Source organism: Anguilla anguilla, chromosome 8, assembly GCF_013347855.1.
Source record: "Anguilla anguilla isolate fAngAng1 chromosome 8, fAngAng1.pri, whole genome shotgun sequence".
Classification (NCBI taxonomy): Eukaryota; Metazoa; Chordata; class Actinopteri; order Anguilliformes; family Anguillidae; genus Anguilla; species Anguilla anguilla.
Genome location: NC_049208.1, coordinates 23,691,399 through 23,719,334, shown reverse-complemented (window position 1 = coordinate 23,719,334; position 27,936 = coordinate 23,691,399). Strand labels below are relative to the sequence as shown.

The following is a 27,936-nucleotide window of genomic DNA, read 5'->3' as shown; positions in this document are numbered from 1 at the left end:
TTGAAAAGTGTAAAGGAAGTCTGTGTGTGTTTTTTTTTTTTTTTTTACTCTAGAATGTGTAAAGGAAACTGGTGTTTTACTGGTGTAAAGGAAGCCTGAATTTCAGTTGTATTAAGTAATGAACCCTGTGTTTTACTCTTATCTGTATAAAGGGAGTCTGTGTTTTACACTTTTAAAGTTTACAGGTCTGTGTAACTTAAATTGTAACTGAAGCCTGCATTTTCTGTAGTTAAAATGTGGATGAAGCCTTTAATTTAATTTAGCTATGTAAGGAAGCCTGTGGTTTTACTACTGTGAAGTGAAAGGGGAGTTTGTGGTTTACTCTTATTAAGTATAAAGGAAGCTTCTATTTTACTCTAGAATATATATTAAGGTTTAATCCTGTATATGTGTAGGGAAAGCCAGTGTTTTTCATAGTATAAAGTGTAACGGAAGATATTGTTTTACTCTAGGTTAAGTAGAAGGAGACCTGTGTTCCACTCCTCTCATTATGTCCCACAGCATGCTGGAGAGCAGTAGCCGTCTGGATGAAGAACACCATCTCATCGCCCGCTACGCTGCCAGACTTGCTGCTGACGCTGCATCAGCGGTGAGAGACTGTGGAAACTGCGGTGGTACAGTGTGATGAAAGTGGAACACTGCACAGTGTGGCAGTGACTGTTGAATGCTGTGTTACAATGCAGTGACATTGAAAACCACTGCATTAGAGTAAATTATTAGTGCAAAAACATAGTTGTTTCTGTAGCTACATGCAGACTTTGATAACTGTATTTCCTGATATAATTTAATAATAATAATAATAATAGCTGTAGGCGGCAATTAAAGGGTCCAAGCATCAGGCCATCAGGTATGAATGACCAAGCAATTACAAAATTTAGCTCATTTAGACATCTATCAATGTTTCAGTGAGCTTATAAGAGTACTGCAAATTAATAGCATGTTAGCATAGTTAGCATTTAGATAACTAACTAACTAATTACATTACATCACAGGCATTTAGCAGATGCTCTTACACAACTTTTTACATATCAATTACATTGTATCCATTTATACAGTTGGATATATACTGAAGCAATCGTTAAGTACCTTCCTCAAGGGTACAATGACAGTGCCTAACCTTTGAGTTACAAGACCAGCTCCTTACTCAATATACTACACTGCCGCCCCATTATTACTATTATCAGCTTACTTTAAAGCATACTTCAGAGTCAATTAGTATTTTAGAATCATTAGCATCTTGTCATATGAAATATACATGTTACAAGGAAACTTCAGATACTTTACTGCATACTGCAAAAAGGAAGACTAAGTCTATTCTTACGATCTTCTTGTCTCTGTATGTGTGTGAAGTTTCATGGATGTTTATGTCAGTGAATCGAACAATCAATTAAGGTTTTTTGATGGCACCATTTCCAAATAGCAGCCCCCTCTAGTCAGTTGGGCCCTCAAGTCTTGCCTCCACTAGTGGCACATGAAGCATCTTCCCCTGACTCACTGTCTGTGCGAGCTGAAATTTGGGATTGCAGACTGCAAAAGAAGCAATGGGTGACGTAATGTGTTTGGGAGGAAAGCTTATGCTTGTCTGCCTTCTCCAAAATTGACTGCAGCAATGAGCTTTTAAAAAACCACTGGGCATTACAAATGGGAGGGGGGAAGAAAGAAAATAAAATATTGTTCTGTCTAATTGCATCTAATGACGATAGATGCAGGTAATTTTCTTCATTGTACTGATGCCATGGGTGTCTTTTTAAATCATATAAACACACTTTTAAATCATTTTTTCTTCATTCCAGTGCTGCCTGCAGCACATGGCAGCAGTAGTTTCCACAGTTGTAGTTGAAGGTGGAAAACACCTCTAGCACCTGTTATCTCAGCATTGGAGTGTTCTTTAAAATGGCAGCTTGGGGATCCAGCCCTGCTTCGCTGCATAAGTGCTTTGAAGTAAGGTGAAGTCACAAAGGTCCTATGTGATAGTGTAATGCCAGCTATGAGTCACAAATATATGAATGGCAAGCAGTGTGATATTGTCTCCTTTATTTCTTTTTGATAGCAACAAGCTCAACAGCAGCGAGGGACTTCAGATATTGCACTCTCTCTGGATGCCAATAAACAGCAGCGGCAACTTATTGCAGAGCTAGAAAACAAAAACAGGTGAGAATTTCATTCAGTAAGAAATAAAATTTTTCCCACTAGTATGTAAAATTGTGTGTACTGTGTGTGTGTGTGTGTGTGTGTGTGCATGCATGTGGTAGTGATGGGACTGAAAACCTGCAGACCCCAAGGTTTATCCAAGGGTCAGGTGGGTTGGGTCACAAAAAAATGACATTCTTATTAATCGCAGATGGGTGGTGGGTGGGTGAGAACGTAATTAAATTTGTAAAATAAATTACAGTATGTTATTTTGGATCAAATAAAAAATATATAATTACATCTTTGAAGCTTCATTTGTTCTTTAGCAAACATTAGCAGGCAGTGTTGTGGTGTAGCAGAACTACGTGTAACTGAGCTACTAGCTTAACTAGCTTACACTGAGGTAGCTTCAATATAGGCCTAGTTAACTACTATTTAAAAGTAGCTTTAGTTTAGTTAAGTACATTTCTCTTATTGGTAGCTGTGCAGTACGTCTTCCAGTGCCAAGTAATTGGTAGCTTGCTTAACTACATAACTACATTCAGAGTTACTTTCCCAATACTTTTTGTCGGCTAATTCACTGAGAAATAATATAAATTGTTTTATGCAGGCTAGGTTCAGAGGTTTGAATTGAGATAAAATCATTAGTTGATGAGTGAATGATGAGTGTGTGGATTTGGAAGATGTCACAGCTTATCCACTCATCACTAGTATGTGTGTTGAAGCTTGGATTCTGTATTGAATTAGAATTGAGGAAGAATTTAATTAGAATGACCTGATGAAAGCATTTTTTGCCGAAAAGTTGGTTTAATAAACACAGCAAGGAGGAATCTGAGTGTGCAACCTTATTTTTCTATTATTGAATTAGAATTGCTAATTTTTGAAAAGTAATTAGATTCAGAATTTAAATTTCTTCCTTGTCTGGACCAGTACCAAGGAAAAAGTTACAGTGTAAAAACATTATGTAGCACATGAAAAATACAACTTAAATACTTTTTTCTTGGTTGAAATTTCGATAAAAATATTAATTGGCATGTATTTATTGCTTGGCTGTCGATTAATCTGCAATAACCAGTCAGTAATCAATGGTCTTACCATATCCGTGTGTGTGTCACAGAGAGATACTGCAAGAGATCCAGCGGTTGCGGTTGGAACATGAGCAGGCCTCTCAGCTGCCACCTGACAAGGCCCAGCAAAACCCCACCCTGCTGGCTGAGCTTCGACTTCTCAGGTACACACACATACGCACACACAGGCACACACTCATGCCCATGTGCTCACCTATGATTATTTTACAGCTTCCAGGCTGCACAGACCTACCGTACAGAGCTAGTGCTGAACAAAGAAGAGGCACATCTCTCGCTGACAATTTTGTCTGCTGTAGCCTAGGTCAATGTTGATTAACTAACTGGATAATGTGGGAGTGCTGACTACTCAGAAAATACTGGTGTGGGTTTGGGCAATTTTCAAACTACAACTATCCTCTGACAATTTTGACATTTCCATAGCCAGACAAAAATGGTGGAACATTTCAGATTCAAGCAAGCAATTCAGGAAGCATCATCATTTCTAAAGTGTTTAATTAGGGCCCAAATAAAAAATTAATTTAATTTACCAGGCTAACCCTGTTTTTTTTATTAGTTTGCAAACTGCTTAGTGCATTGGCTTGTTAATACCTGCAAAACACATACAGTATATAGTACACACATAGTACTTTATGAGCAAAAAATAGCTTTTCCATAGACATAATATTACTTGTTTCATTATTTTTCAAGGAGTAATGTACATTACATTTTCCCATTTGTACTATCAGTGAGAGTACAGTGACATTAGCCTCCCTGATCTTTCAGAACAATATTATCTCAAGTAAGCCACTAAAATGCTCTTTCACCTTTTCAAAATGAAGGCCAAAGCTTCATGCTAAATAGTAATGAGGAAGAGTGTAGATATGTTTATACTGCGAGCAGCTGCGCCTCTATTAGCCTCTCTCTGGATAGCAGTATAGTATAGATAACAATGTCTCAGTTTACTTGGCTTCGTCGGCAGGTCAGTGTTTACATTGCTGATAGACACAATAAAGTTAAACATGCCCATTAAGATTAAATAAATTCTGAAGAGTGGTATTACAAAGTAATCATAAGCACTCGCAGTGTATTCATAGAAAGAGACAAATTTTTTATGAACTTGCGCAGAGTCATGCTATTTACAGCTAGAAATTCATTTATTTTTCTGTACCTGTTTACGGCCCAACTAAGACTATATTCTGCTATAACGGGATATGGCGATGACTCGAGTGAGGTTGGCACACGTCTACTCATTACACAAAATAAAAATATGTTAAATTTAAACCCAACCTAACCCTGCTGGGATGAGGCAAATGATTTCCTGCCACTGCTGCCTTATGGTGATATAATCAGCTAATGACGTAATGTAGCAACAGTGGAAAGTGCCTAATGGAAAGTGCCTTTATTTATGGAGTCAGTCACTCATTCATGAATTTAGTTTTCTATTCTTCCCCATTTGCCAATAATAATTATTGGCTGCCGTATCATGGCAACTTCTTTTATGAATTAGGCGTGGTGCACTCTAATATATGCTCTTCCAAAGTATGTGACCTTCTTCTCTCGCCAGTCCACCAGCTGAGCCACACTTACTGCACAATACGGCGCAACTTTCATGTGTGCCGCAGGCAAATAGCTGGTGCCTAACTGACCAAAGAGGCCACTGTTACACTGATGTGGTAAATTCCGTGTTTACTGTACCCTTCTTCCCTGGGTGACCTGCTAGTTATTTATCACCCCTCTGGGTTCCCAGCCTTGGCCGACACTGACATGGTCAGGATTCCGCCTGGACCTTTGGGTGCATTGTACTGAAAACAAGAACCTCAGCTAGATAAACCACTCAGTAGCCCATATATTTAAAATATAATTAATATTGATAATAACATAACAAAATGCATTGTATGTATATGATGATTTCCCATTAAATAGTTCATAGTTTCTGTCATGCCTAAAGTTATTAGGTTTCTGTGTGTCGCAGTTTTCTCATTGCTGGTATTATTTTTCATTGCGGATTCATGGGTAATGTAGGCTGGCCCAGGTTGTTCTATAAGGTTCTATGAGTAATATTGTGACTCTCCTGGCAGGCAACGTAAGGATGAGTTGGAGCAAAGGATGTCTGCTCTGCAGGAGAGCCGCAGAGAACTGATGGTGCAGCTGGAGGGTCTCATGAGATTGCTGAAGGTATGAACTCCGCCCACCTGCCACGCCCCTGAGGGTGATTGTCTCATTCCCACTTCTTGTGAGCCACCTCAAAGTATCCAGTTCTATTGTCAATTTTCTGAACCCTCAGTAATTCAGTGAAACCAATCCAGAACAAATCCCTGTAGATATTATATGCTGTATATATATATATATATATATATATATATATATATATATATGTGTGTGTGTATATATGGACACAAATATGATTCTTTGGGTCAAATATTAATTAATGGGTGTTTGTCAAGGGTGTCAAGGGTACTGGGAATTACTGCCTCACGTGTCTTTGTTTCTGTATTACTCCAACAATGCTATTTGATAGATACCATAACTTGAGAAGAAGAGAGAGAAACAACAGCAGAAAGAAACATGATTAATACAGCTACTCATCAGAACAACACTCAACACTATTGTAATGATTGCAAAATACATAAATGCAATAAAAGAAAAATTGTATGAAACATGAAAAGGAGTAGGACACAAAATGCACCATACAAAATGTCTAGTATCAGTGCAAGAGGTACTTAACAAATCCAGTGACTTGAAAAGAGTAGTTTCACTTAATTAAGGGTTTTAAAAAACCAGAAGCTCACAAGCACAATGTGGATTAACTTGTAAGTTGTAAAAGAAGTCCTGTGTGAATGGGTGTAGGACAAATGCAATGTGAATGAGTTTAAGGAGGTGCTGTCAAATTTGTTTCAGGAGGCACTTTGTGAATGAATGTGATGGAGGTGCTGTGTGAATGATTGTTGGAAGGTGCTGTGTGAATGGGTGTAGGGGAGGCACAATATGAATGAGTTTAAATTGAGCATGCATGAATGAAATTGCTGCATGAATGAATGCAATGGAGGTGCTGTATGAATTATTTTAAAATAGGTGTTGTTTGAATGAGTTTAAGGAGGTGCTGTGTGCACAGGTATGAAAGCTGCTGCAAATCTATATCTATAGCTTGGTGACAGCAGTGATATAATAACTAGTGATGCTTAAAAGGTTAAAAATACAAAAGGGTATACAACACTATGCTGCTTCTAAGATTCTGTCCATCTTATTAACCCTTTTTCAACAGGAGGAAGAGTTGAAGAATGCAGTAAGTGTGTGAAATAAGCAAACCAACACTGGTTTCTTGCAACACTTTTCACTGAAATATGAAGAGAACTGGGATTCAGAATTGTTTGCATATGTATTCTGGCCAGTACAATATAGAAGAAACATATTAAAATATATGTACTATTTTGTTACAGCGATAACTTGAGAGTGAATGAATATGCAAAGTTCACCCTTAAGTTAGATGACTCAAACCTTCAAAAGTGAATTACTTTTTTCTCCCATGTACTCTTCATATTAATGCGTCAAATTTATGTTTTGAGGGAAGTGCATTTTTTTCCTTTATACTAAAAGCCCACCGTTGCAGTTTCTGTTTTCTGTTGTGTGGTGAGGTTAATAATGACCCATAATTTTCACACACTGGTTTGTAAAATGGTCTATACAGTATCCTTATAGAGACTGACAGTCACCATGGAAACAACATAAGTCTTCAGGTACCAGCCACTGCTCTTGAAGAAAGAGGTGACTGATGCTTATAGTTAGCTTGGGGCAAATAAATGGATTCTGTTTTTGTTCAATAGGAGTATAGCAGCACTATTTCTGAGCTGTGTAGCTGACATGTCTAGTATCTCTTGACGGTAGCTGCGAGGCTATCAGTAATGTTATACTTAGAATTGGGTACTACTGCGTCTCTTGACAGCAGCTGTGATGCTATGCTTGGACTATTAATAGGAAACCTTTCTGTCTGATGGAACGGTAAACAACCTACAAATACACATTGTTGTATATAATATCCTCAGTAGAAATTCTGAATAGGAATGTACTCCAACGCATTGGATTGGAAATGATACAATAAATATGAGGTTAAAGTGCACACTGTCAGCTTTAATTTAATGATATTCACATCCATATCCATGTAGGAATGCTCACTTAGTGCTCACATTTTAGGGGACCAACCCAAATTGGACAACTTAACATAATCTTAAATAAAGTCATCATATTTAGTACTTGGTTGCAAATCCTTTGCATTTGAAGACTGCCTGAAGTATGTGACCCATAGACATCACCAGATGCTGGGTATTGTCCCAGGTGAGACTCTGCCAGGCCTGTACTACAGCCTTCTTCAGTTTAATTTTTTGTACATTTTTTTTTTTGGGTCATTTTTGCCTTACGGTCTTATTTTCAGCAAGTGAAATGCATGTTGAATTGGATGATTGACTTGACCACTCATGAACATTCTGCTTTTTGGCCCTGAAAAACTCCTTAGTTGCTTCAGTAGCATGTTTGGAGTCATTGTCCTGCTGCAAGGTGAAGTGCCTTCCATTGAATTTTGAGGCATTTGGATGGATCTGATCCGATAATATGTTTCTGTACACTTCAGAATTCATCCTGTTGCAGCTGTGAACAGTCACATCACCAGTAAAGACAATTGAATCTGTTCCAGCTGTGGCAGCCATACATGTCCAAGCCATAACACTACCTTCATTCCAGAACTCAGTTTTTTAAATGTACTTTTTAGCCAACTCTAAACTGGCCACTCTATTCTTGAGACTTACCTGGTATGCATCTTGCAGTGAACCCTTTGAGGTTATGCTGGAGTAGCCATCTCTTTTCTTTAGCCTTGGACATGTCTATGCCTCCATCCTGGGGAGTGTTCTTGATCTGTTCAGCAGTTGAAAAGTGTTTTTTCTTCTCAATTGAAAGTAACCTTCGTTCATCCACTATAGTGGTCTTCTGTGGTCCACCAGGTGGTTTGCTTTTGCATTCTAGCTTCTTAACAATGTACCAAACATTGATTTTGACACACCCAGTGTTTTGTCAATGTCTTTCTATCCCATGATGGCCTGCTTTACTGGCATTGACAGTTCTTTTGTCCTCATGTTGAGAGACAACGGCAACAGACTCCAAATGCAAATTCCACAACTAAAATCAACCCTAGACCTAAAATCAACTCTTTAATTTGTAATCAAATAATTTACATGTGGTTAAAGTGCAGATCAGCACCTCAGCTTTGCCACATCACCACCCCTGTCATACATTATTTTCCAATAATGGGACAGCCCTTCCTGGTTCATTCCTTACATGTTAATTCTGGAATTGACATCAGGTGCTTACTTGGATCTTTGTTCTGAATGTATCCCCATCAAATAAAAAATGAACCAAAATACCAAAACTGTTGAGAAAAAAAACATTTGAAATGCTTTATATCACTGTGGTTCCAAGCACATTTTTCAGTATCAAATAAACTGGCCCTAACTACAACTCCAGCTGCTGTTTTTAAACAAGGCATCATTTCATCATCAAGTACGGAGTACCATTCACAATGTGTTCCTAAAAGATATTAAGAAAGTATAAAAGAAATTATAGCAAAATATGAAATTCCATCTGAACATGATGTGTGTAAAGGAAAAATGTCATGCTTACATTGTGCATTTTTTGTATTTTATGTTTTTTGGCAGTAATTTTCAGTTTGATTCTATGAATTCATCCTTTAAGTGGCTAATAAGCACTCTTATAATTTTGTTTTTACTTGAAGGTGTTTTGGTGTATAGCTTATGAACATGAATATGCAGTTAATGCCTTAAACTAACAGCATGTCATGTTTTTGCTGTGGTTTGAATTTCCTGGAAATGCTGCTAACTGAACCTAAATTGCATTGTGGCATGCTTGGCTGTCAATCCGCTCTTGAATTAGTGGAAACAAGGGATTCTGTTCTGTTCTGTTCTTACTGGTGAACAAGCAACATTTTAAATCATAAAAGACTAAGAAGCTAAATGCTTTCTTATATGTTTCTATGGTATTCATGTGTGCCATGCTAAAGTATGCACTTTGCGCATTATTGTGAATGATGTGTCATTGCCTTGGTTACAGTGTTCCAGAAAAGAGGTCATGTTGGCTCATGCTGGGTGTAACTCTCCCTTTGTTTCAGACTCAGGGGGCGGGTTCCCCTCGTTCCTCTCCCAGTCACACCATCAGCCGGCCAATCCCCATGCCCATTCGCTCTGGCTCTGCTTCCGCCTGCACCACACCCACCCACACGCCTCAGGATTCGCTCACTGGTGTGGGAGGTGACGTCCAAGAGGCTTTTGCTCAGGGTACGCCCCGCTAACATCCACTTACCTTCTGCTAGACCTGGTCTGACCTCTCTCACAGTTAGGGGTGTGTTCAATTGATTTTGCCATTTAAACAATCTAAGTCCCTTTGCCTAGCACTATTGATGGCTCCTATAATGTATCACCTATTTTTTGTTTGTATTGGATGGCCTGACATCATGACCACACCTACTTTGACTGCATATTGTGCTCTGTTTTGATTTAAGGCCAGTACATTGTATAGTGATGATGTCGAGTTTGCTCTTAATTAGGCATTAAACAAAGTCCCCGTCAGGCTGCAGTGGTCTGAGGAATCTGAAAGGGACGGGCATCCTGTGCCAGCAGACATGCTCAAATGACAAGGACGACAATCCCAGCCAGAGGAATAACGAATATTGAACGTGAACACAAACTAACTACTGATTTTCCTCAATATGGAGTTTGTTTGGTTCCTTGAGCTGCCTAGTACGTGGTTTTGCCAAGTCATCGCTCCCTGGCACAGACACTTACAGGACCTAATTGAGCCAGGTCCAGCAGCACGTATAATCCATTTTGATGTTAAGATGCATATAACTGACAAAGGTACTCTTATCAGTTTAGGTTTATTTTGTTGTTGTCATTGCTTTGGTGAATGGTTCATCCTATTACACTCAGAACCAAAGACCACCAAAGAGCTTTTCCAATTAATAGAGCAGTGGAGTAATATGGTCATTCAGCAGTAGCCATTCTGATTTTGAAACAAATTTGCTATATTAATATGAAGTAATATGCCATCTTTTTCAAATGCCATTCATGTCACTGTTTAAAGGAAAAATATGCCACTGCAGAATGGGTGATTTAGCAAAGTGGAAGTGAGGTAAAATAGAACAGACGAAAATTCTTCAGTTCTTTGTGTAATAGGAAGGCAATAACGATTACATCATTTTTACAAAATGCAACTGTCTGTTGCATTACACCCGCAGCTTGTGACTGGACAGCTATAAAACTTTTAAAAATTATTTACGTAGCCTCCAACATGAATGAGTAAATTACAGCAGAGTCTCTGCAAAAACAATGATGTCATCATATATATCTGTTACAGAGTATTAGTTGGTGTGCATCACCCCCCTGTGTTCAATCATAGAGCCTACACATCTACCTTTGAAGGGATTTCCTTAGATGAAGCCTGTATTTGCTGTTCAAGCAGAGGCATAATTTACAGAGGGCTATAATGATAACGCTGCTTTACAAAAATATGCATTCAACAGATTTAGGTGAGTTATGGCTTCTTGGGTTTGGCATGGTGAAAGCTTCTCCATTGTCAGATGCTTTCTCCTTTCCTAATCATTCACACTGGTAATTAAGGACAAGAAAGAGTCTATCACTGATTTACAACAACCATGTTATTTTCTAAAGATCAATGAAATGTTCTTTTGGTAAATTATATTCACATTCTCACTCCCTTGGGCAAACAGCTGCTTGCATTTGTTGTAATAATAATAATAATAATAATAATAATAATTATTATTATTATTATTATTATTATCGTTATTATTATATGTGTGTCCCTGTATTAGCATTTCAGTATATAATGTTGTATGTGAATACTTACATGTATAATGGCATGCATGTGTGTATTGCTTGACTAATGTTGGAGAAAAAGCTCCTGAAACAAGGCTTTCATGTATGGCCCAGCAGGCTTTTTACAGTGTTTAAATGATGACATTTGAGCTGTTAAGTTAATTATTTCTCCACTGACACCCTGATTATGAATATTTCTCCAACCCACACAGTGTGAGATGCCAGGCTATATTCTTAGCCTGTTATATTTACTGTATGGGCTGAAGAGAAGAGAGCTCACAGAAGGTTATTTATGCACAAGCCATGGAAAGAGCTCACTTTTTGCCTTGGTGTTGCCAGGCAACAGGGGAATGTAGAATGTGCTCTCCTGATCCTGTTCTCCTTTTTAACTGGCCGTTTGCATTTGTCAGGCTCCAGGAGGAACTTGAGAAATGACTTGCTGGTGGCGGCAGATTCCATCACAAACACCATGTCATCACTTGTCAAGGAGCTCAATTCAGGTGAGAAGCCGGCCTAGGTATACACAACCACCACAAAACATCAGTAAAAACCAAAAGATTCCATAATCACAAAAAAAAATGAATCTTGAGATTTTATTGTCGCATTCGGTCCGCCAGAAGCGAATCCGACTGTTAGAGAGAACACATGCACCAGGGTTGTGTTAACTAATCAGCCCGGGTGCTTAAGGGTGTGTTCCCCTCCACATGGGGCCGAGACCGTGAGCTCACACTGAGAGAGCGAGTTCCTGAGTTATGTTTGTCAGAGCACGAAAGACAGCAAGAAAGAAAACGATGTAGCTGGCAACTGAAAAGATGGTCAGCTAGGAGTGGCAAGCTGAAAACCTGTCACTCCATTTTACTTTCTTTTGTCTTTGTTATTTTAGTTTGTGGTTTTATTTTTTTTTTTGTTGCCCAGAACCCGTGAGGGGGAAGGATAAAGCTGTTTGTTTATTTGATTTTGTGTTGGTGTGGGTGCGCTCTCTCTCTATGTGACAAACGATGGTGTTTACCAGAACTGCCGCATCTCCTTTCCAGGGATATATCCTGACCTGATATGTTGGGTATTTGCCTCATCCTTAGCTATTAGTTGTAATTAGTTATCAATGACGAACATGTTTGAACATGTGAACGTTTTGTTTGTGACATTTATGATGAGTTAAATATGACTAACTGGTCCCAATATTAAACAAAATTTCACATATTTTACACAACAATTTCAATTGTGAAATTTAGGTGAATGGTAGATTTGATCAACAGGAATGTGATTCTGGCATTAACTCAATTTTGGCCAGATAGTGATTCTGCAACATTTTTCAGCTCTCCTATGAAATGGCCGAGTGCGAGACATATATCTCAAGCTCATGTCGGGTCACATTTTCTGACCATCATTTCCTGCAACGGCCTTGTCAATTAAACAGTCAGTTGTCTTTCTTGTAACATACTTCTCAAAACACTTGTATTCCGGAGTCATGTTGGGTCCAGAGTAGTAGATTCTCTGTATTCTGGCAGTGCCTTTTGATGGACACAAGGCAATACCACTAGAGCTAGACCTGGATCAAATAAATTAATATGCTTCCACACATCGCTTATAGCAAAATATGATTCATAAAAAATATTCACTGTTTTGTCCTCAAGACCTTCAGCTTTCAGGTCACATACCCAAAAATGTTGTCTGTTTTTTCACCAGTCAAGTGATATTCATAATATACTGTAGAGGTTTTTGGAATTATTTAAACAATATTCACTCTTAACATATGTATGTAGTGCTCAGATGTGTAAATGTTTTTGTTTGGGGAGTCCCAGGCTGACACTACTTAGATCTTTAACAGGATACAGTAATGTCATGTGACAGGAAGTCAGGGCCTTGTGGTTATGAGAATACCCTTAAAAACAAGAACATGACGACAGCAAAACCACCCGTACTTCTCAAAAGTAGCATCTGCAGGATTGTATCACTGCCAGCAAGAGGGATTTGAATATTTGTGGTCTCTGTTTAAATATAGAAACTGATATTCCAAAGTAATTCAGAGGTGTGCTGTCTGTTTGCAGCTCAGAATAGTAAATGGAATGACAGATTGAATTACCCAAATAAATTGTTTAGTACTTTGGAACGAATCTCCTTGTTTTTATGACTCCATCCCATTACTCATAAAAATGTTAATCAGAAATTCAACTGAAAAGGTAATTGAATGTAATGTAGTAGTCTAGCATCAAGATTATCTGTCACTGCAATTGGGAAGAACTCATCAACTATAAGAATCAGCTTGCTGACGGTATACTTGTCAATTGAAAATCCAATTTTAAACTTCATAAAAAATCAGTTATGAAATGGCATATGTATGTCTCTTCCAATAACACACACTTTCCCCATTTAAACTGTTCCTTAGAGGCTGGCAGCGAGACAGAGAGCAATGTGGACTCAGACTTCGGCCGCCCGCAGTTTGATGACCTGGTCCTATCGCCCACTTCAGAGAAGGCCTTCCTTGCACAGATCCATGCCCGCAAACCAGGGTACCACTTAAGCGCCTCTGTGTTGACCAGCAGCCTTACTGACATCTAAATACCTGCTTATCCTGCATCAGCCACATTCCTTTTTCAACTTGATTTTAAAAAAAGCATTAAATACTGTATGTAACTAAATAAACATTTAGTGGTTACAGATAGCATTAGCGGTTCAAGGCTTGCCTATTAATGTGCGTTATTTGGTGTCACTGTGTACACTCTTCTCTGTCCTGGCACCACAGTGTTGGAATGGCCTCCAAAGTACTGTAAGGATATAATTTGCTGTCCCTCTTCTGTTGCCACATTAAAGATCATTTCTTTAGACCGCATCTTGGTTCCACTATTCCTGACCTTCCCTCCAGCACTTCCCCAACATCACTTGGTGTGGGCATTCTAACCTCACCTACTGCTAGAAGCATTGTTTTTAGTGCAGGATATTACTTGCCAAGATGTGAATTCTTCCTATATTGCCCACTTTAATTGAATGCAACTGTTATTGTAAGTCACTCTGGATAAGAGTGCTTGGCAAAATGACTAAGCTGTAAATTGTGAAATTGTGTCAGGGGAGCAGATGATGCAGACTTTATGAGGCCGGAAGTTGAGAGCTATGAAAATGACTCTGTTCGACAACTTGAAAATGAGTTGAAGATGGAGGAGTTCCTGAAACAGAACCAGCAAGAGAAAACGTACATGGTGAGTATCCGTTTTTCACCCATCAGCTACATCGACAGACCACTGTGGATAGCTCCATCAGTATCCTGTGCTTATCGCTAGCCTGAAACTGAGCATAAGTAGAAGTGTGTGTACAATCTATGTGTAGAAGTAGAATCTGAGCTGCTTATCTCTGCTGCTGGTGTGAAGACCATAGACTGCCTACAAGTGTGTAATATCAGAGTGCTTCAAGCTTGCACCTGCGCTTTATGTGTTCATGTGCACTGTCTCTGTTGGAAAATCTGTGAAAAGAGGTTTTTTTCCTCTCTTTTAGTCATGTTCTTAATTTCTTTGATTCTGCCTTTTTCTTGGTCCTGTCCTGTCCTAGGTGACTTTGCAGGAATGAGCGCATTCCATCCGTTTCTGAGTAAGTGCTCTACAAAACTGCTTCCTGCTTGTTTTTCAACTTCTTTCTCATTCTGTGGCCTTTTCTCAGATCTCCAATGATGCATAAGAATAAGAATACTAATAATAAATCCAAGAACGATTTTTGGTCCAAGGTGAGGCACTTCAATCAACTGTACTAGTAACAAGTATGGCCTGAAGCTCCCGACACTGACATATAATTGGCCAAATTGCAGTCTCACAGTCTGGTTATTTCAAAGCACATCCCCTGAAGATTGTTAGACTTATCTTGTATCAGTCAACCTGATAATACTATAATGTTATGACCCTGGCAAGTTAGGCTAGCTAAAGCATTGCCTTGGAAGGGATGTTCCCAGTAGACAAGAGCAGTCTTGTCAAAATTACGAGAAAAGGTAAAACTGGCATTTAAAAAAGACAGAGGACAAAGCTGGTTCCAGATATCATACTTAAAAGATGCATAGAAAGACTTAAAAATGTTGAAATGTATGACCATGTTTTAAGGATTCAAATGTAACTGGCTAAAAAATAGCACTAGCACAGATGAGAAGAGGGCATGTCTAAATCAATTTCCATAGTTCAGCTGCACAAGCATACGCAGGGCATATCACACCAGAGGCATGGCAAAGGCCACACACCAGATAATCCGAGATGCTTGCCACATTCCCTTCAAATGAACAGTGGCATCATGTACCCTTATTTTCATGTGTATATAGTTGCAGTGCATGCTCTCTGCCACTAACATATGACTGTCCATTATGCCCATTACATACACTGTTATTACCTGCCATCCCAATACCATTCAACCATTCCAAATATCTCAAGTGCATTTTTAGCATTCCAAACCATTGAGCAATAGCAGATGCCACTGTCAGCCACCAATTCATGATGTGTTTAACAGTAGCATTAATCATGAACTCATGAGTGTCCCTCACACTCAAGCACTGTGCATTGAGTACATTTTTGTTACTTGTGCAATTCCATACAGCTGTTACTATATAAATGAAGGGTTTCTAGCATTAGCTAAATTAATTTATTATGTGTCACCAGATTGAACTAGGCAAGTCTATTGCTCTCCCTATATTTACCTTCCTTGAGTATGCATGTATCAACTGCAGTTTTACTTTGCAGCTGCATCTTTTATCACAGAAAAATGCAGCACATTTTTGTAAAAGAAATGCATTTTGATAAAGGAAGACATGAGGAATAAGAGCCCTTTCAGATTTAAAAAGGGGTATATCATTTTGATGACAAAAGCTTTTCAGCAGAAAAAGGAAGTATAGTTTGAAATGAGCAAATTCTATCAGCGCTAAGTTAACTTCAAGATTTTTGTTTTTCACACTGTTTTTTCCACATAGTGAACTGGAGGGAATATTATACCAGGGAACTAAGTGGAACCACTGGGGAACACAATTGGGTGAAATTAGTAAATGTTAAGTAACTTAAATTGTTGTCTTACCTGTACCAGAATGGCATACCTCTGTGAAAAGCATTTTGCCTTTTAAATTATAAATATTATTTTTATGTGCTAGAAAAGTAGCCTGTTGATGGAATTGCTCCTCTGTGAAGTATGATGGTTTATGATTTCTGTGAAATCCATTTACTGAGTGTCTGTCTTCTTCCCCAATTGCCTCTGGGGTTTGAAGACAAAGCTGAAAGGGGTGTGGCTGGAGTGGGTGCCATTGTATAACTGAGGAAAGGGTCCACACAACTTTTTTTAATCTTGGAAAAACTCAGGAAATTTTATTTCAAAAACATTTTTTAAAAAGTGAAAAAAAAAATATCTTTGTTAACATGGTACTGACGTGGGGTTTCATGCTTTTTAGTTCTCTTTGGAAAACAAACTTTGTTCAGCATTTTATGTCAGCTTAATGCACTGTGACAGATATATGTTTATTGATATATTTAGCCAGAAAAAGATTGAGTCTACGGTGTTTCCCTAGATGAGCCATGCCCAGACTGGAGAGGAGAGGTACAGCATGTGAGATCGGAGGATGAGGACTGGGACGGCAGGGGAAGAGGGGGGTCTGCTAGTCCTATCAGAAGAATGGAACGAGCACGAGCCCTGCAGCGAATCCCTCAACAAGAGCACTGGAACTGCTTCCAAAAGATTGTAGTTAGTCATGGGTTTCAAAAGAAATATATCCATATTTACTTATTTTTCAGCATTTTTGCAACCATGATTCATTGCCTATACCAGGACAGGAAATGGCAGCTTACTGCTGCTTATCCAATAGCAGTATTATCATTGGTGTTGTGATTTTTACTATTACTATAGCAGTTCATTAACGCAATGACATATTTCACAGAAAGTCTGGACAAAATGCTTGGTTTGTGTTTGATTTACTGTACTTATTTAGCTTATTAAATTTCAGAAATGTACAAGTGCCACTGAACATTGAGTCATAGCCCTCACTCTGCGTGTCTTATCCTGCTGAACATGCATTTAGCATCAGTCTTCTTGCTTTAGTATTTCAAAGGACACAGCAGCTTTACTGAAAATCTCAAAATTTCTGTGTTGTTCCTTATATTTGAAGGGCCTTTACATGTAGAATTTATCCATTTTGGAAATGCTTCAATAATTTTAATAATTTAGGAAAGAAGCTAAATCAAAATATGTTTTTGGTCTGTTACCCTGTGGCAAGTTCATGCTGAGCATCCTACCAGAAGGAATTATTTAAATTTATTTAAATGTGAAAGTTTTTCCTGGAACTGATGTTCTAGTGGAAAGAAATACATTTCTCATATGTGAAATGAGTTCCATTATTTGCAATATACATGCCTACTAAACGGTAGGAGCCACATATTCAGGAACCACATATTAAATTTTGTTTTTTCAGTTACCCATTCATGATTTTGCACCTCAGATAGTTGGAACTGTAAGCAAAGGACTGACTTGAATTTCAAATGAAAAAGTTTTTAATCAAAATATCTCAGCCATATTGCTTCTGTAAATATGTGTGTGTGTTTGTGTGTGTGTGTGTGTGCGCGTGCGTGCGTGTGTGTGTGTATAGTATATAAATATAATATATACACATACATATACATATATTTTTTGCATGAAGTAGACTTTTCAACATTAAACTAGTGATGCTGCTAAATAAAGCAGTAAATGACATGTAAAGAGCTAGTTTTACTCCACAGCATAAGGAAGTGTAAACTGTGAAGTGATTTGGGGATTTGAGGATTCTCAATAACATAGCTGTCTATAATACCACAGGTGCCATAAAATCAGAGGACTATGAGAGTTATTGGTTCATTTTCTTTTTGTGTTCTGTGGCTGGTTATTAACAGAGCATGTGTTTAAGAGAAACAGTATAGGTTCTCTCAAGAGGCCTTCAGGTGTTTTTGAGAATTGTTTAATTGAAATTGATTTCTTTCTGGTTTGGTTGTATTTGATTTTGATTCCAATATGTGTGCAGATGTTAGGCTCTTGTGAGCTCTCCCAACATTGTATAAGTAGTTGTAAAAGTAGGATAGCACAAGAGAAATGAGTTGACGTAGCTAATGTTTGGAGTGCTCTGTTCTCTATTCAATTCATCCAACTTGAAATTTGTATTTGAAAGGTAGTTATAACAGTTGATTTGTGTATATCAGCATGATTTTTTGCAGAGGCATTTCTTTAAGACATGGGCAAAAACAGCATGGCATTCAGGTATTGAAAAGAATATCCACTATTGTTCATTGCGGTTCCACAAATGAATGTTAATATTGATTGGAATTTATATTTTCTTATTTGTTCACCTTTGACCATTAATAATTAGGATTTGTTGTCTACTTCTGCTGTTCTGTAGTCATCCAGAAAATTGCATGGTATCTTTTATTTAATTGGTGTTTATGTATAATGAAGTAATCTTGCTTGCTTTGAGCCTAATTGTTTGTGTCTTTCACATAAGGTGCTTATTATATACCTGTCCTGTGATTTTCTCCCACTGTTTGTATACAATATAATATTGGTCCCAGTCCAACACATGCTAGATCAGGGTCAAATTCAAATTCAAATTCAAATTCAAATGTGACTCTCTTCTGACTTGATGCCTTTCCCCCAATGGCCATTATTTTGTATTGTGGTAATGCAGTTCTTTTATATAAAGCTAGATGGCGGTGAAACTCTCCAAAACAATTTCTGCTGCCCTCGATTGCCAGAGTCCTGGAAGGGTTTACATAATATTCCCTTTCCAGTCCTTTTAGGCTGCTTCTCCCTCTACACCAGGGGTCTCAAACTCCAGTCCCAGAGGGCCACAGTCTCCGCTGGTTTTCGTGATTTCCTTTCAATCAGCAGCCAATCCTGGCCTTGGGAACAAGGTGTCCAGACTCTTTAGCAATCAATGACTTAAACTAAGCACTTAAGTGCAGGAACACATAAAAAACCAGCAGACACAGCAGCCCTCCAGGATTTGAGTTTGAGATCCCTGCTCTACATCCTCGTTTGCCAACTCCTCTTACTGAGTATGAGTATGCTTTTGGCCATGTTGTGTGTCCCCCAATAGCACTGGAGGTCAATTTAAGCAAGGGCAGTTGGCATGTGGCCCCATCATCAGTTCCCTTCCAGGGATCCGGCATTATGTGCTTTATCCTGGATTGGGAGCATGGGAGAAAATTCCTATTGCCCACAACACTTTGTGTTATAGTTGCAGACAGTTCAAAAATTCAGCGAGGTTTCAGGTTAAGCAATGTAAATGCCAAATTAAAAATATGAAAGAGAATTACATAAGCTCTTATGTTTTTCATCAGCATAATATGAAAAACTGTGTATGAATTATAATACACACTATTTTGTGTACCAGGTATAATGTTATGTATAATGGTGTCTTTCTGTTGAAAAATGCCTGACAGGACAATTATATAGAGAGCTAGCTAGAGTGAATTCTGCATAAGGCCGTTCTGCTAGTCATCAGTAAGGTTCAATATTGATTAGATCAAGCTGGCCACCCAATTAATATTATTTTGTGAATGGTAGCTATAAGATGAAAAAGGATTTAGCTTGCTGGCTCATGATATTGACAGTGGGTTGTACAAGTTAATTAGATACCAGGCAAGCTGATTAGATAACTTTGATAGCTTATCTAAATGATAAAGATTAAAATCCATTTATCCACGCCACCCCACCCAGTAAGTTTGGACATAAATTGAAATGGGTAACTTGCTAGGTAATTGGATTAAGATATATTTAGCTGGCTTGCTGATTTTATATTTACAATTTGATAAATTATGTTGAAATGTATTGAACTTGCACTGCTATGATTAAACACATAATCTTAATGCGAAATAACACAGCCACAGCTGGGTCCAAAGCTACCGTCTTGAATCTCCTGCCCTCTCCCCTCCCCGTACTGTTCACCTCCTGAGCTGGTTTTCTTGTAGAGGTCAGCAAAACAGCTTACTGGGGTGGCCTCAAATAAAGGAAACAGGATGAGACGCAGCCTAACATTAACACACTATACTGGTGTAATGTCACCTAAGCCCTAGATTCGATCTAAACTGTATATTTGTGGCTTTGTTATTGGGCAAAGCACAATGTATCTCATTCACTTGTCTTCATACTAAGCAGGGCAGCACTGAACAGAAGGCTAAAGCCTCCATTATACACTGTGACGTTTCCCGTGAAATAGCAAAATAATGAAAGATTTAAAGTGCTATTTTAAGATTTTCCAGAAAATGGCTATATTACGTTAGGTTCATGTATTCTTTCCACTTTAAACTTTATCTAAAATGATTTTGCAAACAGACAAAAAATATCTCATATTCATCAACTTTCTTTTAGAAGAATTTACACATTCTTCTGTTCTTATTTAGAAATTGATGCCATTCCTCCTGTTAAAAAATCTCCCTTCTCTTTAGGGCTGTCCTCTGTCTATATTTCCACACTTCAAGGAGATGGGTCAGTGTGGCTGCTACAAGCTTCCATACCATACACCATATGGCATCTGTCATTAAAATGTTTTTTTTAAAATCAGCTGTGATGCACATACCCTGCTAGTGCACAAAAAAATCACAGATGTCAGCTCAGGACAAGTACCCCTTACACACACATAAAAAAGGGTCTGGGTCCATAACTAACTCTTAAGGGTCCAGTTAAATCTATGCCATACTTTTTTCAACATCCATTTTATTCAATGTAGACCATTCCTTATTCAAAATCCATTCATAATATATTTATTTATCATTGCTTATCGAACATCCAGCCTGATTGCATGTACGTATATTCTGTCACTCACTCAACATACATTCTTAGGATACATGTACAATTGTTAATTTAACATTATTTCAGATTCATATTTATCATATTCAATTGGTTATTCAAGATCATTTGGTACTAAAGAGTTAACTTATATTAGACCACCTACATTTCCAAAAATGCCCAAATGGAGAATACTGTCATGACACCTGGTCTAGTGAACAAAAAATCCTTTGATGTATCATAGTTATTTTTATCATTAAATGTCCTGTAATAAATTATATTATTTTTACATCAATGGCATGTGGCACAAAGCAAAGCTAATTTTACACACTGCATGATCATTGTCTCACATTCAACAAACTACTGATGAGTATATGCAAGCCAGATGGAACTCAGTGAAACACCTGCCCAACTATACTAGTAGCAGCTGCATTAGACTGGTCCACCTCTCCTATCTGTTAATTCTATTGACATTTCAGTCTTGAACTCAAACCCATCTTTCATCTTTATTTAAATGGCTTTCATTTAATATATATGAGCAATGCTTTAAAATTCCCTTTTTTTAAATGTTGGCATCTACACTGCCTTTTTCTCTTTGTTCAGTATGTAGTGTTAATATTATTCAAAGAGTGCATTTTCATATTATACATGTAACTCAAGTTTATATGGAATTAAATTTAGATGTGTAATAACAGACAAATCAAGCTGATGTCTGGCCTCCATTTTTCAGTCAAACGGTTCAATCCCCTTCAGCTAACACTTGAGCAATGCTGTGTGCTGTCTACTGGCTTAAGAGTTTGGGTGTGCAGAGATCTTTCCCTCTGAATGGACTACTGTTTTGGTAAGAAATAATATTTACTTTCTTAATTGCATGAACTGCCCAATTTTATTCATGGAGCATCAACATTTTGGTGGGGTGTATAGCATCCCCTGTGGTTGGGAAAATTGGAAACAAGTTAAAATTTAATTCATCTGTCATTTAACTGCAGATTTGGTGACTAGACCAAGGGTTTTATTTTCTGTGGTTTTCCCAGTTTTTACAAATCAATAATGTAGTGTTACCATGTAAATACGTATTGATTAATGAGCAAAACCCAAGAAAATGGTTAATTCAGCTGTACATATGACACTAATATGCCCTGAATATGTAAGGAGAACACTGGTCAAAATCTATAATTGATTATTTTGAACACTTGTGCCTACACGCACACTGCCATGTCTATGTGCGTGCGCATATGTATGTATTTGTAAAATGATCAATTATATATTATGTACATGTGGATATGGATATGGATAAGCAATTCCTTACATTCTAGAAATGCAGCGCAAGTACTAGCTCCAAGTCCTATCAACTTCACTGGACATCATCACTCTCAAGTCAACTAGCCAGCTACTGCTTTCCCTGTACAAAGTTTGCTTATTACATAAATACAGTAGTGTGTCACAATCTGCTCAGAGAACAAAAGATCACCCTCAATCCGCAGAATTCAGGAATGATTTTCTTCATATCCATATGTATTATACATCATATAATGTTATAGCTTTTGACTGCAGTTCCCCTTCAAGGGCACTGTATTTTGAACCAAAAATGTACATTTGTCCAGCTGTCACTACTAAATGTAAAAAATAGTACTTTAAATGCTACTACTGTGCTTGACACCTTTAGAAGTAATACACTGAACAAGGAAGCACTAAATATGCCTACTTTGTCTCTTCATGGTATTGTAATAGAATTAATGATGTCTGTTTTGTATTGTTGTTCAGTATCTTTTTTTTTTGTTTGTTTGTTTGTGTTGGAAACAACTGGGACATGTTATATTTTGAAGTGATTAAAATATTTAAATGTGAATATCCTGGAATGAAATTATTTCTTATTAATATTATTTGTATTATTAAGGTGAAGGATAATAAATATTGTTTTAATAGGGTTCGCACAAAGGCCTGGCATCCTTTGGGGGGGGGGGGGGGGGCTCCAGACAGATGGGGCCCTAAGTGAATGCCTATGCCTAGAAACAGCTCTGATTAATGGTTAATAAGAAAGGTAAAGAGTGGTTATTTTGGTTGGTTTTTTATTTAGCTTGAGTCTAGCTGGGCATTTGGAATCCCACTGGGATTAGCTGGGCATCCCACTGGAACAACACATTTCATTACTAGCCACAGCAGTCTGAATTTTGAGCACACAGTACCTATTGGTAAATTCATCATTGTTTGCTCTTAAAATGTGGACAAGAGGATTGTACATTCGTATTGGATTGTAAATTCATAGTCACTCAGGTCTTGCATGGAGCAGCGCAAATCCTGATTGGTATAAAGTAGCAGTTAATGTCTATACTAACAGGTGCCAGTAGAGCTATCTAGAGAAAGCACAGTTTATTTTATGTCTATTTGCCCTTATTTAAATTTGATGACAAATTTCTATAGTATTACATTATGTGTATTATTATTATTATTTATAACATTTTTGTTTTTAGGGAGAAAATGACAAATCATTTCTGGTGTGTATTTAATCGGAATTGAAAAAATTAGCTTTTTTTCCTTCCTGTTGGGTTTGGTGATTTTGTAGATCTGTGCATCTTATAGTGTGCTTTCTGTCAGCTGCCCCTTATTTTACCAGCTGATTTGAGTAGTCATTTTATCCAGGGGACCTCAGTAGAGGGCCACACTGGGGGCTGACAGAAAACACCAGAACACCAGAAGGAGTCTCTTTTGCACAATAGGGTGATAGGAGCCCTGCTGACCATGTGGACTGGTTACATTCCAAATAAATGAAGTAAATAAAGTGGTAATCAAATTGTTAATCAGTTATTTTATCCATCTAATATTTCATTTCCCCAATCTCTGTAAACCTTCGGAAAAATAAGACCACCTCAATGTGGCTCATATCATCCAATATCTGCTAAATAGAATGCTGAAGTACTAAGGTCCTAGGTCCAGTAAATTCTGTCCATACATCATTCTGGGTTCATTCCAAATAAACATTGCTTCATCTCTACTGATTATTCAGTGGTTCTTCAAATACACTTCATTCAGATAAACTTAAATACGCAGTGAGCAGTGTGTCCAGCTCTATTGGCACAAAATTGTTGTGGAAATGTATAGCTTTGTACTGCTCTGTCTAGTGTCATTTACTTTTGCTACGATACAAACTTGCTTTGTTTGGTTAACACTTATTGTAAATAGGCATTGTGTGCATTCTTAGTGATATTACGCTTCAGTAGGACTAACACTGCCATTATCCTTGCCTGGGGAGGCTGTATCATGTGCTAAACACAGGGGTGTCAGTAATTGTGAAACCAGTTTTTTTGGAAATAAATAGTTTATGATTTATTTTCTACAGTCTCTTGAGCATTGTTTTCAAGGCTGACAATAATTCTCGCCTGAATTTTACATTTTGAAACATATTAAATTATACAATGCACACACTTCACTCTCCAGTGACCGTGACATTTGGTGTTGGAATTAATATAGAAACCAGCGAGCTATGCAGTGAGCAGTCCTGCTGCTTTGGGCAAGCAGATGCTTACAGTAGCAGACAATTATTTAATTTATGTCTCCCACCTACTCTGAGGCAGGAGGTTGATGCATAGCTCCTGTGGGTGGTAGTGTAGCATAATGGCTTGAGAGCTGAGCTTGTACCCTTGAGTAAGGTACATAACCTGAATTGATTCTGTAAATGTGAAGCTGTATATATTGATTGTTTGCAAGAAGAAATGCAAGCTTTACAAGTTTATGTGGATAAGAGAGTATGCTAAAATGTGAATGTAAAGCCTTCAAGGAAACTCTCAGACTGTAGAAAATCAGGGCCATCAGTCATGCATTTTCCCACTGGAGGGCGTCAAGGTTATAGCAGCACCTAGAACTGGAATTTTAACACACTCCTGATGTTAACACATGACAAACAAAGCAACAGTGTAGAATACGCGAGCGTATACACAGTATATAATTACGAATACAAATGGTAAACATAATTATAGATAGTTTACAGAACACAAACCTTAAAAGTATGAGTAGGACTTACAGCAGTGATTATGTATACATTGTCCACCTGTCACTGAAACTCATAGCGAAAGTTCTCAGTGTTGCTGGTGATGCTTTTTTCAATGAGGCAGTTCTAAATTATGGTTTTCCGTGGGTAGTCTTCCCACACATGCAAACACATTTTCCAAATGAGTCAATTTACCCCTAATATGTTAAAAGGGGAAAAGTTAAATGTATAACTTTTGTTGTTGGGTTTATTTTTCACAAAGCACTCAGAATATTTACAGAGGCAGGAGTTGAAAGGACTCAAACCGGGCCTGCCATCCCATTCATTCTGCATTACAAGTCTCCAAAATAACCATGGTCATTAACAATGGAGTCATAGATGTTTGCTAAAATTAATCCATTTCCTTGAATCTCAGCCCAAAGGATAACAACTTGTCCATAGCCATTCTCGGCCACACATTTAAATTGAAAGTGCAGAACTATAATCGTGCTCCTCCACTATTGCTGCACCTGCCAAATGTATACACATGGTCTAACCAATCTCTCTGCTCTGTATCCAAGACATGACTCACTGGTTCAAATATAAACCAGGTCATTTATTTATTTTTAAAAAAAAATTATTTTAGAAAGGATTTTTTTTTCCTCTTGACTAACCGGTTCAGGCCCCTATCGTTCCATCTAATGAGGTACAACCCCTCAGGCCTCCCATCAGGATAGATATTGATCATACAAATATTGTCTTTCCAAAGCCAGTTTGACTCCTAGTGGGGAGAAATGAAATAATCCCAAGAAAAGAAAATGATTACAGAATGTGTGAGTTTGGGTGGACAGAGAGAAAGGAGAGACCCAGGCATGAGAAAAGTGAGACCCCCTCCCACCCAAAAAAAGTGTAGTACAGTTACAGTAAGTGATGTTTATCGCCCCATACTACAAACCATGACCACATAGCATACATTTCTCATTGGTAAATTTACATAAATTGTCATTTCTTCCATTTTCTGACACTGGAAAAAGCTATGCTAAACAATGTCATATGCATGCAGAGGTACAATTACAATGCAGACACAGTTCCACACATTACTGTGAACTGAAAATGAGCAACACTAGTAAAGGGGAAAACAGATCATTATTCTTATTCTTCTTTCTATAATAATAATAATAATGGAGTAAAAACGTTCTCGTTGTTAGTGTTAATCAGTTTAACCACCAGGGTCCAAGTTGAACTATGCGGTTGTTCCCTGTACTTGGACCGGTACTTCTCTCTAGGGGTTTCGTCATACTTGTTCCTGGTTATGGTTATACACTTTGTTGTACGTCGCTCTGGATAAGAGCGTCTGCCAAATGCCTGTAATGTAATAATAATAATAATAATAATGACATCATCATTTCCAGGCATTATTACTTGGGAGTGAAGACTGCTGGGGGTGATGCTTGTTTGTGAAGCCTCATTCGCAAATGCCTGGGGAACTGCAGTCCACTCATATATGCTTACATCTTGGTTGAAAATTAAAGACTAGGTACAAATGTAGTAGTAGTAGTGCCCTGCACCCTGCCTCTGCCAGATGGCTGAAGTCTTGATTTAACATTAGTTTTTGTGGGCTTTTACTTCTCGATTTAACGTTGCTGGTGCACCAATGAGCATTTATTTCATACGTTGATTCATAGATCATTTGGTGACACATGGCTTTATGGAACAACACCCAAAATATTATGAAAACCCCCTTATTCAATACCGATAAAATCGATTTTCTGAACATATTGTGTGACATACAATTTAAATATAGAATTCGGGGGTAGAAGCGTAGAATGACAGATATTTTTCACGTTTTTGGAAATATATTGAAACAATGGACCGTAGGAAAGTAGCTAATCGCATGCTGTAAATTGTGAAATGTCAAACAGTTTATGGCCCTTTTCTTAAAATCGCGGAAATGCACAAGCATGCTATGGTTGATCCTCATACATATGAGCAGGTCAATATAGTATTAGTAGGCTACACGTCAGTGTTAAAAATATTCGCCTGGTGTGTTGGTTCGCGGTATCACGTGATTAAGTGAGAGCGAGGGTGGAGTAAATCAGAAAAAGCAGCTACTCGTTATTGGTACACAAGGAAACAGTGAACTGAGGGAACTGGTGAGTGAAGTCCAAGATGCATCACCTATGTTTTCTAATATTGACATTAATAGTAGCTGCTACTCTTTAGCACACAATTGTGATTGCGTATATCCTGTTCACGTTTACCTCAGTGTTTTTAAAGCAGCAAATCAAAGATACAAGTCCGGTGTGTCAACGTGGGCTTTGGTTTCGGTTTATCATGCCTGCTACTATGCTAAGCTAAGTTGGACAAACCTAATTATTGCAATGGCAAGTGATGCCTCTAAGAATTATCTCCGCCAGTTTCAAACGTTAATCGGATTTTTTCTTCATGCAATCGTTCTATTTATAGTGATTTTCATTGAGATCAAACTTGTGCACAGGGGAAATAAACTTGCTAGCTGTCACGTTACAAATGTAGCCGGCTCGCAATCTAGCTAACTAAGCTAATTACAAAGTAACCCCAAGGATAAATCACACCTCTGTATATAGAATTGCTTCACAAGGAATGACTTCAACTAATTTTGTAGCTAATTTCCACAAAAATGTTTCCAGCGGAAAAAGATGTATAAAGAAAGTATATTCCAAGCATTCCAAGATCAGAGCGATTCATTTCATCTTCCTGCGAACCGAAGTCTTGATAGCAAATTTATGCAAACTTACAACTAAACTTTCCCGATATTTTTCACACAAACTAAATACTATAGCAGTCTTGCTGAGCAATGCTACCCACGTTATGCTACATTATCTACATTAGATTATGTAACTAGTCACTATAATTCATCTCACCATCTCTTCTTTCATTTAGTTTCTTCAAATGTCATCAGACAAATCCCAAAGTGCAGGCCTGTGCGAAATTATCTGTATGGCTTTAACATTCCCAACTTCAGTTAGCCCATTCCATACAGCATATGTAACTACTTGCTTTGGTATTGATTGGTACTTCACATTACAAACCTGAACCCTGGAACATTAAGTACAATACCGAGGATTACAGGATGATCATCAACACA

At 37.9% G+C, this 27,936-nt stretch overlaps 2 protein-coding genes across 25 annotated transcripts in view; both read left to right on the top strand.

Annotated features, from left to right (window-relative positions):
• Nucleotides 1–22,694, top strand: part of dtna (dystrobrevin, alpha) — a 71,764-nt gene extending 49,070 nt beyond the window's left edge. For 16 of the 24 annotated variants that reach the window (XM_035428672.1, XM_035428673.1, XM_035428670.1 and 13 more), the window contains 10 exons: nucleotides 502–589; nucleotides 2,051–2,151; nucleotides 3,248–3,361; nucleotides 5,276–5,372; nucleotides 6,460–6,480; nucleotides 9,367–9,532; nucleotides 11,500–11,589; nucleotides 13,476–13,599; nucleotides 14,154–14,283; nucleotides 16,608–22,694. In XM_035428672.1, the coding sequence (XP_035284563.1) occupies nucleotides 502–589; nucleotides 2,051–2,151; nucleotides 3,248–3,361; nucleotides 5,276–5,372; nucleotides 6,460–6,480; nucleotides 9,367–9,532; nucleotides 11,500–11,589; nucleotides 13,476–13,599; nucleotides 14,154–14,283; nucleotides 16,608–16,649 (973 nt within the window). In that variant the 3' untranslated portion in view covers nucleotides 16,650–22,694. Of the gene's footprint in view, nucleotides 1–501; nucleotides 590–2,050; nucleotides 2,152–3,247; nucleotides 3,362–5,275; nucleotides 5,373–6,459; nucleotides 6,481–9,366; nucleotides 9,533–11,499; nucleotides 11,590–13,475; nucleotides 13,600–14,153; nucleotides 14,284–14,629; nucleotides 14,669–14,737; nucleotides 14,802–16,607 lie in introns of all 24 variants that reach the window. The other 8 variants (XM_035428687.1, XM_035428666.1, XM_035428688.1 and 5 more) reach the window with 4 other exon arrangements.
• A 4,162-nt stretch (nucleotides 22,695–26,856) lies between these two features.
• The window catches only part of mapre2 (microtubule-associated protein, RP/EB family, member 2), a 39,333-nt gene continuing 38,253 nt past the window's right edge, over nucleotides 26,857–27,936 (top strand). The window contains exon 1 of the mRNA XM_035429208.1: nucleotides 26,857–26,962. The gene's annotated coding sequence lies outside the window, so the exon portion shown is untranslated. The remainder of the gene's footprint in view (nucleotides 26,963–27,936) is intronic.